At 45.3% G+C, this 12,391-nt stretch overlaps 1 protein-coding gene across 2 annotated transcripts in view; it reads left to right on the forward strand.

The window, feature by feature from the left end:
- The window catches only part of LOC143331984 (serine/threonine-protein phosphatase 2A regulatory subunit B'' subunit alpha-like), a 60,699-nt gene that overhangs the window by 42,954 nt on the left and 5,354 nt on the right, over positions 1–12,391 (forward strand). For both annotated transcript variants that reach the window (XM_076749172.1, XM_076749173.1), the window contains 4 exons: positions 9,571–9,855; positions 10,208–10,311; positions 10,410–10,512; positions 10,828–10,902. In XM_076749172.1, coding sequence (XP_076605287.1) covers positions 9,571–9,855; positions 10,208–10,311; positions 10,410–10,512; positions 10,828–10,902 — 567 coding nt within the window. The remainder of the gene's footprint in view (positions 1–9,570; positions 9,856–10,207; positions 10,312–10,409; positions 10,513–10,827; positions 10,903–12,391) is intronic.

Raw genomic sequence — 12,391 nt, forward strand, 5'->3', positions numbered from 1 at the left:
TTTACTCTTCTCTCTGAAAAAGAGAGGAAACAGGAGCTGATCAGCTCCACCGTTGGCTGTATGGGCTCTCTCGCTGCACTCTAGTGACAGCTCCCTCTCTGCTGCTGCAGGCCGAGGCCCATCACTGTTGCTGATGTAGGATTAGCTCACTGACTCTAAATCTTAAGATAGCCACGGGAAGGTAATGCAAAACTTGCCCTGATAGCCGTGTGTATAAATATAAAGTGAAGGCCTGGAGTTTGTTGTTATTAAAGATTACCCGTTGACAGGCTGCTGTTCCTGCACAGGGAGGTGATTTACTGGGCAGTTTTTTTTGATGATGTAGCCGGGCAACCCTCCCAGAAATAGGCAGTAAAGTGACACATTAAGTAAAGAATTCTATAAATCTTAACGTAGCATGAAGCCTTTCCTCCTGTGATTGTTGAGGCAGCTCCATTAGCTAAAAAATTCTGGCTTGTTTTTTATGGATTTATGCGATACAGTTATTCAGAATGGGAGAGCCTTGCGTCTGATATTACCGGCCAATATTGGTTGTCACAGATATATCGTACTGGCATGCATGTTGGCAAATATGCAAAAAGAAACAAAGAATGTTTTGTTGACAGAATTTTCATGTTCATTAAACTTTCTGCTTTATGTGTTTTACATATATTTATTTGAAGTGATAAAATTCGAATGACATTTACTGTACAATTATCTTAGATTTACTGTTTACTGTATTGTTTAACTGTAAAATATCTTTACTGTCCAAAAACACTTAACTTAAAAACATTCCCTCATGCCAGGAAGGAACAAAGTATCAAAAGTGAAGGAGCAATGTTAAAAGAATAGCTCAATATTTCTGAAAATATATTTATTTTAAGTACCATTTTTATACATACTGTATATGGTAAATAAATCCGCAGCTGGTTAGCTTAGCTTAGCATAAAGACTTGAAACTGAGAAAAACACTGAAGCTCACTAGCTAACACTGTGGATGCACCGATCTGACACTGACCCAAGCAGCTGGATTGCACATCGGTGATGACAAGGCCAATTTATTCAAGTAGCATATGCATCTTCGAACATAAAATTTAACAAACTGCTAAGTCAGGCAGTAGGCTTGATGCAAAATTAGGGTCATCGCTACATAATGCAACACAAGGTATGCACACCTGTCATGGAGATGCGTGTTTTAGTGTGTTTTAACAGTTAACATAACAAACCCCAATCCTGCAGCGCCTCACAATGGTTGGAGGACACCATCACAGTCCAAAGCTCCCTGGCATGCACGATCATGACATCTTTAATCTGAACAGGCTCACGGTCATTATGTCTTATATCAGTTTCTGCACAAACAGCACCAAAGTTAGAACAATTAAGAAATGTCCCAACTCCAAAGCCAGCATCACCACTCAAGGAAAACCGAGCCTGAAAGAAAATCATAAAGCTTTAAGGCTCAAGGAGTGAGGTCAGGACGGCAAACTGCAAAACAAGGCTCCTAAAGCAACACTGAAATGTAAGGACAAACTGGAGCATGAATTTGGCAGCATGAACCGTAAACAAGCTTTCCAGATGGTGAAAACTCTGACTGCATGTGAACCCAAACACAGTCTCTCAGCATCAACTGACACAGAACTTTTCACCACGAAGCTGAAGTTCAGTTTCGGCCTCGCGTAACCTCACGCATCCCACCGACAACAACAACGATCGGGGGAAATGAGCTCTGGTATCGCTATCGTCAGAAACAAAATCTGATTCTCTGTCTCTTAGCTTGGAGCAGTAACCCGGAGCCTCAGAAATAGTCTGGCACTTAAACTGGCAAATGTGTTAATTAGTGAATCGTAGAGGTGCTGGTAGGCGGATTTCGTTACCGTTGGACAGGCGAGCTGTTTTCCCCAGTTTCCAGTCTTTATCCTATGCTAGGCTAATGGTTTCTAACTGTAGACTCATCCAAGTCTCTGCCAGAAAGTGATTCAGAGAATTTCCCCAAAGGACGAACAACACATTAATTAACTGAGTGAAAATACATAATAGTCCACAAGAGTAACACTAAAAAGAGTTAAATACACAACATCAACAGATATCCTGACTATGTTAGAGTGTTATATTAATTAGCCTCAGTCAGCTAGTGTAAAGGCTCGTAGCTAAATCACAAAAGTGCTAACTGATGCTAATACCTGCAGATAATGCTCTAACGGCCGTTTGAGGAGTAGATCAGCGACGGTATTTGCTTCGTCACAGATCCGACAAACCGTTTATTTTCTTCACGTTATGCGCTGAAGTAAAGTAAGAGTATCACCGGACATTTTTTGTTATTTCCAATCGTGGACCATACTTTAGCTTGTGATGTTTTTATGAGAGGACAGCCTCTGCTTCCACGCAGACAGCAGCTGTGTCTCTGACTGTTCCCATGTTGTCCTCCTCTGGTTCGGATGTGAGGTGGACCGTGGCCAGCGCTGATTCGCTTCATCTATCACGGAAGCAGCACTTGAACTCGTTCTCCGCAGTTTAGGGAGGGGGTTCCCAAGGCAACTTTGCGTGTGTGTCTGTGTTTATGCGCGTGTGTGTCCTTCTTGAGAGGAAGTGAGACGGGGAATAAAGACCAGAGCGGCGATGTGAACTGCATTTCCTGCTGCTGGCACAGTAACCCTGGGAGCATTCCACCCGCCACTCAATCCAGGGAAAGGGTTATCTCCATGGAGATGGCATTTGGCAGGCATGGCTGAAAGCGAGTGTGTGTGTGTGATCACAGAGACGGGCAGGGCGAGCTGTCTATTTCAGCGATATCAGGTTCAAGCTTATTTGTCCCAGTGGGCAGTCGGTTTCGCCGCAAGCATTAAAAATAACGTTACATAAAAATATAAGGCTGACACGCACGACGACACGCTCTTGCCAATGCGGTAATCGTTACAGTAATATTATTAAAAATTATTTAAAGCTGGAGCAGCCCATGTGAACATACACAAAACCTTTGGCCTTCCCCCCCGGCCTCGTGTCACTCTGCGAGGCCTCTACCACCAAACCCACGAGCCCAAACGGCAGCAGAAGGAGTCCCTGTAGCGTGAGCCTCACCAGACCCCGGTCCCTCTCGCTGGGACTCAAAACACCCCCCCACCCCCCCAGCCTTCAGTGACCTTTGTTTGGACAGAGTGGCTGTGATTGGCTAGTTACGTGCTAGCTAAGTGTCATTATTTATATGATTAAGGCCCGGTCCAGATTTAACCACCGGTATACTGAAGTGATATTGCCTACTGTGGCTTTAAAAACCTTTATACTGAGTGTAAAAACAAATAAAAATATGTCTCACTAATTGAATAATTTTCAGCTTGTTCAAACTGTTCATGAATTCATGATTGTATCACAGAAAGTTCGCATAGAAAAACAATAAACGACAATAATATGTTTAATGAGATTAAGCAGCCCAATTAAAAGCCTGATTCTACTAAGTTATCAGCAAATTCTATTAAATTGTGTTTTTAGGCATTTTTCCCAGCCGACACATGTGTGTGTGTATTTGCCACGTGTGCCTCCATGTATATGTGTGTCAAGTCTGCCCAGAGCCTGAAGCAGAAATAAACATGAAATTAGTTGCTATATATACACGGATAATTTTACACACAGCAGACAGCCACCACTTCTACTGAGCAGGTGTGTGTGTGTGTGTGTGTGTGCCCGCGCTTGTGTGTCCAGGAAGTTTTTATGTTCACACTATTTGACTTCTCTGAAAGGCTGGAAGAAGCAGTTCCTGTTAACCGAATCCATCGAGGCACGCGTGCACGCCCGCACACACTCACACCGATGATATGCCTGACAAGTTAGAGACATGTCTCAATGCTTGTGTGCTAATTAATCCCTTTAGGAAGGCATGCGTGCGCGTCTTCAACTCGTGTGCGCGTCTTCAACTCGTGTGCACGTCTTGCGTATTTAACGGTTGGATGAGGACGACAGTTGTTGTTGGACAACCGATCCTCCGCCTCGGTCCCTCCGCTCTTCCCATCATGCACTCCTTTGATCAATTCCGTGAAGGCCTCTAACTCACCTGTTCCTGTAGCTGTGGGGTTGGATTAGGTTTGCGTGTGGGCGATGGAAAGTGCTTGCAGACATAACACTCAACACACACACACACACACACACACACCTGTTGCTCAGCCACCTGCTTTTCTGCCCTCTCGTCCACATTCGTCGCACCCTATCGGTCTGCTTTTCCTCTCCCTTAGCCGACTACCTAAAAGGAATACAGGCGTCTTTGGGAGGTTACATGTTGATCAGCAAGGAAATTAAAGGTTAAGAACAATTGAAATCACCCATGTATTTTTATTAATGTTAACGTTAAAAATGTATTAATTTAATTGAACAGTGACAGCAGGTTTAAAGGACCAGTGTGTAGGATTTAGTGACACTTAGTGGTGAGGCTGCAGATTGCAGCCAGCTGAAAACCCCTCGCCTCACCCCTCCTTCACCCAGCGTGAAGGAGAAGCTACGGTAGCTACGAAATTTCCAAAAAACTTTAGAGACCCAGTGTGTTTTTCCTCGGTGGTGCAACATGGCGGACTCTGTGGAAGAGGACCGTTTCCTCAGTAGACATAAAAAGATTATTCTGAGGTTTTTCTGGTTATTAGTGAAAACAGAATTATTTCTTATTATCAGAGACTGAACCAAAACATCAAAGTTGCAGGCCAGAAAATTTAAACAATGTTCAGAATGAGGTGATTATTCTCTGTGGGTTCATCGCTACGAGTGACCCCTTTCACATTACAAACAGTAATTTCATCCATTGTTACAAGAAAAGTATGGACCACTGCCGCTTTAACACACAGAATATAATAAGATACTGCTGCAACTTGCAGGTCTTTCTTATCCACCTGAATAACTAACTAAACTAACCTATATTCACGGCTATTACAAAGCAAGTCTTATCATTGCAGCTTTTTATTCAGCCTATAAACAAATAAAAGTCATCCTGCATTACAGTGGCCTCAGAACTGACCCACACACACCACTGCTGACTTTATGGATCCCTCCCACTGGGAACAGTTTGTCCCACAAGTTGTACTCGTGTCACCTGAGCCAACCTCCCACATACTGTAGTGGAACATCTCAGAATCTTTTAAAGGAGCCGGCTTCCACACCGTCCTCCCAGTCCCAGCGGTAAAGTAGCCGTTTTATTCATTTGGCCGTTGCGCCGGTTTAAGTGATGATATTTTAAAAGCTGCAGGAAGGTTTAACACTCGAGAGCGAGGGGCTGGTTTTAGGGCCGAGGGGAGGCTGTTTCAGAGGGCCGGGTTACAGCCACTGTCAGTCAGACAGGAAAAGAGCACACAGCTGCCCAATGGCATCTGCTCTGGCTCTCTTTACACACACACACACACACTGACACACACACACACACATGTATCTCTTTATACAGAGATTTATGTTATCACAAGTGCATCGCTGCACTTTAAGAGGCCGTGCAGAGGAAGTGGTGGGAACTAACTTTCAGTGATCAGGCTGGGAGAAAGAGAAAGGGAGGGGGGTGAGGATTCAACGTGGCTGCTGAGGTGATGGCTGATAGGCGCGAGATAGCGATTGTATAATGTTTCCCCCTGCAGCACTGAGGTGAGAAGTGGCCAGAAAGAAGACAATGTGTGTCAGCGTCGGTGTGTGTGTGTGTGTGTGTGTGTGTGTGTGTGTGTGTGTGTGGGGGATCGGTATGCGACCTTGGCTTTTGTACAGAGTCCAGTTGTTCCAAAGAATTCAGCAGGGCGTTCAGGCAGCGGAGAGGAGTTACCCTAAAACCCAAGGTGACTCACTTATTTTTCTGGAAAGTCGTTCACACACATGAACATGTTCAGAACATTGTCTGGAGTGTGAGACTCATCTGTTAGTCACACGCTGGGTTTACCATGTAATGAAATACATACATGAAAGAACAAGAAGTGGCCCTCGATGGATGAATCATAGAAGTGTTCCACTCAAAAGCAGGAAGGTGAACTCCTGGTAGTAGAAAATAACAAGACAGTTTTTCTTAAAGTGCTCATTCATTCATCTTCTTAACCAGCAGTGATGTATTTCTGCTTCTGTGTCTCGAGTGACCAAACTCACGGAGCCCCGTTCAGCACCAGAGGGCGCTAGACTCTCCATCTGTGCTGCCGTGAAACACAACCACAGAGGAATCTGTGTCTGCGCCAGCAGATTCTGAGAAAACGACGCTTTCCTTTTCTTTAACGGTCGGCGGCAGCGCTGATATGCACGGCGTGAAAACAGTTACAAGGCAGACATTTGGTGTTGTGTCTTCATCTGGGAGGGATTTTAGGCGGGCGGGTTTGAATTAGGTCGCGTCCGTCTGTCCTGAGGGATCCCCTGTTGCACTGTCAGGTTCAGATTGGTGCTGCTTGGCGCTGAAGGGCCTGATCTGGCATTGCTGAGTAAAAGGGCAGACTCTGAGCCTCGTGGCACATGCAGGACTTCGTACTGCAGATTTATACATTTATACATGTATCCTCTCTATTTATTAGGTATTACCATATATGCTAATTTACCAAAGGGTGAAAATATGTTGACATTTTTACTTCAGCAGCAACACTTTTACTTTGCACTGACACATCAGAAACATCAGGAAAGAACCTAAATCCTACTGATGATTCAGACTAGAGCTACAGTGACAAGGTGATTCATTGATTAGGCAGATAATAATTCGGATGATCAGACGTCTGGTTCCCAGTTTGCAGAAAATGAATCAGCCACTACTTTGGAAGTTGGTTAATCCTTCAGTCATCTTTCAAGAAAAACGGGCGAACATTTCCTCCTTTCTGTTCCTCTTATGTGGGGATTCTTTCTCTTATGTGTGCTGAATGTTTTGGTGGATTTGTGACTGTTGGTGGATCAAAACAAGCAACATGAAGACATCACCTGAGGCTGAAGGATGTGTGATGAGCATTTTATAGACCAAACGCTTAAACAATTAACAGAGAAATGAACAGTTAAATTAATCAGTGATGAAAACGGTCGTTTGTTACAGGTGGTGATGAGCCTTTTTAATTATTTTCTCACATTTTGTAGATTAGAATAGATTGCTAAAAAGATAAGAACTACAATTATTCTCCAATCAGGCGTGACTCTTCATACACTTGTGGTTTTTTAACCTTTTAATATTTGAGCGCAAGGGAACGCTGCTTTGAGTCCCCGAGCACGTCCAGGGGAATAACTGTATGTCAACAGATACAACAACAGGTGCTTCGCCTGCTGATTCATCACTCCATCCCAAACTGCCGCTGTCAAAGTATTTGTGCTTACCTTTCCTTTCCTCTCACGCTGACGTAAATCTTCCCGTCTGCAGCAGAATTATTTCAATCAGACTCACTTTGAGTTCCCGCTGGCTAACTTTAGTCAAAGGCCGGGACTGATGGACGCTCAGATCCTGCAAAACACAACTCACAGAAATGCAACATGGCCGAACCCCCTCCCCACTCTCCTCCCACCACCCTAATGCTCAGGACAGCCGGTTTGCTGTGTGTGTGTGCATGTGTGTGTGTGTGTGTGTGTGTGTGTGTTGCCAGACCCCGGCATGGCTCATGTTTCTCAGTGCAGTTTGTCAGAGCCCAGCTTGGAGCAGCAGGCACCAGTGAGGCTACACCAAATACATACATCCAGCGCTGACGGGGGAACGCCACAGGTTTTCTAGCCCAGAGAGAAGCTGCTGTCAGGGGCCATTAGACAGCTCAGTGCCATGGTTCTGCCTCCCGTCCTGCAGAGCAGCGCGGGGGTCTTCAGGAACGTCTCTTTGCACAGATACTCTACTGGATTACTGCTCTGGGAGCCGGTACATACGAGCGGAGCCTGGAGGAGAGTGAGAGTGTGTGTGATTGCCAAAAGGCGTTTTGCCTGAAATCACACACATGCTTTCCTGAGGTGTTTGGCCTTTCTTTTGGTTGCTGGATATCTGAGCTGCTAAGTGGACGTCAGTTTCCTCTTTTGCTTGTCGGGCGAGCCGGTCCGTCGCCGTCTCAGCAGCCGCACCGGTGGCTGTGTCTGGTGGGGGGTTGCGCGTCTCGACCCCCACCATGATGATCAAGGAGACGTCGTTACGCCGGGACCCAGACCTGAGGGGAGAGCTGGCCTTTCTGGCCAGGGGGTGTGACTTTGTCCTCCCCTCACGCTTCAAGAAGAGACTCAAGTCCTTCCAGCAGCAACAGGTCAGTCGGTGCAGCAAGCAAGACGGACAGAGTTTGGACGTACACCCAAACTCATCGCAAAAAATGCCTCCAAATCCTGATAAGGTCTAAATTTCTAGGAAATCTCGCTTTGTGTCTCTTGCACACACATGTTCGCTCCGCCACATGAGCACACATACAGTAGATTCATCTTGGTGCTGTCATACACACAGAGCGACATGCCAGCGGCGACGAGCTATTCTGAGGCAGATACCAGCAGGTTATTAATAGGGCGGGAGGTGCAGGAATAGAGTGATAGAATGAACTCTGTGAAGGAGAGCGGGAGGGGGAGGACCGCTACAGCTGTCCTGCTCAGTACACACAGTGCGGAGGCCCTCGAGGAGACACACGCCAAACTCACCGGGCACCGGGGAGCTCCTGCTCCAACGCACTGAGCTCCTCTGATTTAAGTTGAGTTCAGTGAATTCTGGTTTCAGGGCTTGAATTTGGGCTTTCTTTACTCTCTGAGAAGGTGCCCATTAGCTTCTATAAAGTGGCGGCTGGTCGTCCTGAGGTCCACACAAAAACAACAGCAGCTAAACCCAAATATAAAGCTCAGAAATGTGAAATGATGTTGATAATAAAATAATCGTGTCCTCCGCTCCTCCTGAGGACACTCCTCAGTGTATGGGTACAGTTTTTGGTTGGGTCTGGGGTGTAAAATAGAGTCGGCTGCTTCGGACTCACTGAAGCAGCCTTGACTGTTGTGAAACATTAAGTAGATCTTTTTGAGGACAAGTTCTTCTCAATCTAAAGTAAATTCTACTATTTTCTCATGCATGTCCTGCTGCAGACTGCTCAGAAGCCTTTTCAGTAATCCGTAGTGTTGCTCTCATTTAAACTCTCTCTCTATTGATGTGCACGTGCACAAGGGCTTGATCAAGCCATACAGCAGAACCACGTGTGTTATGTATTTGGCCTTATTAGTCAGTGTTCCAGAGATTAAGATGAATGGAGTTAAACCCAGCGTAATCTTGACTGCTGCAGTTTTGTGCCACCTGGAGCTTTTCTTGCCGACCATTTAAATCCGTCTAAAGTGCTGACTGTAAAACAAGCCTCTGGTTGTTTGTACGTATGTTTATGACTCACTGGGAGTTTCCACCACATCCCATTACATGGGCCCTTTATCCTCACAAAGTGAAGTTGTGTCTTGTCTGCAGTCGTGGGGAAAGCACTTCTCAAACATTCATCTGATTTCTGTACTTCCCATAAAATGAAAAGAGGTTGAAAAGAAGAATTTTTACGTACATTCAGGTCAGAATCGTGCAGCAGTATGGCTGCAAGTGTGCTGTCTGTGGATTGTACGTGGAACAATCAACCACATCAGACGTACTGGGTGCAAAATGATCCCCCCAAACCTGCTTCCCCACACATGAGCTCCCCTCTCTCTTTTCAGGTCCAGTCCAAACCAGAGAAGAAACCAGGCACACCTCCACCAGCCCCCGCCCTGGCCACAGCCTCACCCGCCCCGACGCCGCGCTCACCCAGCCCCCCTCCGGCTCCGGTGATAGTCATCCCTCCTCCCCCTGCCATCAACATTCCCAGGTTCTACTACCCCCGTGGGCTCCCTGCCATGGGCCCGGTCGCCAACCACGACGCAGCCATCACTGCCATCGAGGCGGCCTTCACCGAGTTTGAGGAGGAGAAGGCTGATATATATGAAATGGGCAAGATTGCGAAGGTCAGCAGCTGCAACACCAAACGAGACAATGTTCAAATTATTTAAATTTCAACCTGAAGTGTAAAAAAAAAAAAGCTTAAAAGATGAAACGACCAGCATCAACATATTAATATCAATGTTTCCGTGTTTCATCCTGAAGCTGCCTCACTGATTTATTCCATAAAGTGTTTCTGGAAACATTTTTTTTTTCTCCAGAAATAATTGCCCACACAGCAGCCTGCTGTTTTATGCAGCCACTCCCTTGTAAGCAGTGTGATCGCTGATTCAGGGAAACAAACACTGCGGTGAAGTACAGTACGCGATTGTTTTGCAGGGGAAGGTAATCGTGAGTGTTGCTTGTGTTTCTCTTCAGGCATGCGGGTGTCCACTGTACTGGAAGGCCCCCATGTTTTACTCTGCAGGTGGTGAGAGGACGGGCTTTGTCTCTGTTCACTCCTTCGTTGCAACCTGGAGGAAGTAAGACAGACCTCTTTGTTCATCTTAGTCTTGGAAATATGGCGTCATAAGTCTGATCAGGTTTTGATATTAACCCCCTCTCCTCTCCTGTCCTGCAGGCTGTTGCACAGCTGCCACGACGATTCATCGAGGTTTATTTACCTGCTCGCCAAACCCGGCTGTAACTACCTGGAGCAGGAGGACTTCATTCCTCTGCTGCAGGTGAATTTCCGCATACAAATCATATGCAGAGCAAAAATGTTGATGATGTTATAAACACACAGAGTACAGCGGAAACAATAGAAGAAAAAGCTAAAAACCTGCTACAACTACAAAACAGTCCTGCTTTACTTTATGCATTGAGTACTTTTAATACTTAAAGTACATTTTCCTGCTGATACTCACATGATTGCAGTAACATTTTAAACGCAGGACTCTCACACTGTACTTCTTCCACCACTGCTCCTCTGTGTTTGACACAGACTGGTCTAAATGTTTTTTTTCCGTCTCTTCCTGTTTGTGTGTGTGTGTGTTCAGGACATAGTGGATACACACCCTGGGCTCACATTTCTGAAGGATGCACCTGAATTCCATTCGCGCTACATAACAACGGTAACAAAATTTCACAAGAAGTATCTAAAGATTGTTGATCCCAGAACATCAGAAAGACGTTTGGATTACGTTAACGATGAATGTTTGGATGTCCTGCAGACGTGACACTGTGTTCATGCAAAGCAGCTAAATACATTCACTACTGTACTCAAGTAGAGTTTTGGTGTACTTTTACTTTAATTATTTTCCATTTTGTGCCACTTCACTGTCCTTAGTACTTTATATTGCACCGCTCACTCCTCTACTGATATTTGACAACTTGAGTTGCTTTACAAATATAAATTTATATAATGATAAAATATAGCATATATGTGTTTCTGCAACTGTCCAACATATATGAAACATTTACAATAAGATCCACCTTCACTAGGAAACTACCAATAAAATGCTACTTAATGGATCAGTAATAATAACTCACTCTGAAAGTGCTCATTAATTAAGTAGTTTTACTTTTGATACTTTTAAGTACATTTTACTGATACTACATCTGTACTTTTACTTGTAACAGACTTTACATTGCAGTATTGCTACTTTTACCAAAGTAAGCCATCTGTGTACTTCCACCGAAACCATCACGATCAGATCAGTGTTAGATATCCGCGACCGCTCAGACCTCCTACATTGTCAGCAAAACAGCTCGTGTGCACAGCGAGTAACTTAAGCAGCAGGCTGTGTGTGTGTGTGTGTGCGTGCGTGTGCATGTGTGTGTGGACCGGGACAGCTGCAACACGTGCTTTGGAAGTCGAGGCTTTGCCGCATACAGAGATGCAGAGAAGTCCGTCCTCCGGTGCGTCAGCTCGCGGCGACGTCACGGAAACACTGATGCCCCCTGCAGCCCGCTTCAGCAGAGGCCCCCGACCCTCCACATGCCCATATTAAGACACTTCCTTCAGTTCAGGCCGGCTGACCCGCTACTGTATGAGACATTAGTAGCTCCGGGAGGTCCATGTACCAGGAAATGGGTGCTAATCCGCTCTTTACTAAGCTGAAGTGTTGTGTTTCAGGGACAGGCAGCCCAGACCTCATTGTTTCCATTTTACGCTAAAGACCTGTCTCCCATGTTATGAATGAGGACTGAAATATCAGGCGCTCTGGTAGGTCTCCCTCATGACAAAATGAGTAATATTTTTAATAAGTCTGGCTTGCGTAGGTCCCATGTGAGTTTCAAGCTATTTTCATACGCTGACAGCAGAGTCCATCCACCCTGACGGCTCTTTTTGGACTCACATTAGCCAAAACGAACAGACAGAAAAAATGTTTCACCTCACCTCTCGTCTCTCCATCACTCTGGGAAGGTGACATGAGCACATTTCCCCGTTCAGAACTCATATTCAAAGATTAGATTTTCTGTAATTTAACTTCTTTTCCAATTGTTTTAACTTTAGCTCTGGTTTCTTTTTCGTTTTGCTGATTTCTGTTTTGCATTTCTGCTGTTTCCATGTGGTTTTATCTCATGTTTCGCTGCTGCACAAACATTTGCCTTTTGGGG

Source organism: Chaetodon auriga, chromosome 14, assembly GCF_051107435.1.
Source record: "Chaetodon auriga isolate fChaAug3 chromosome 14, fChaAug3.hap1, whole genome shotgun sequence".
Classification (NCBI taxonomy): domain Eukaryota; kingdom Metazoa; phylum Chordata; class Actinopteri; order Chaetodontiformes; family Chaetodontidae; genus Chaetodon; species Chaetodon auriga.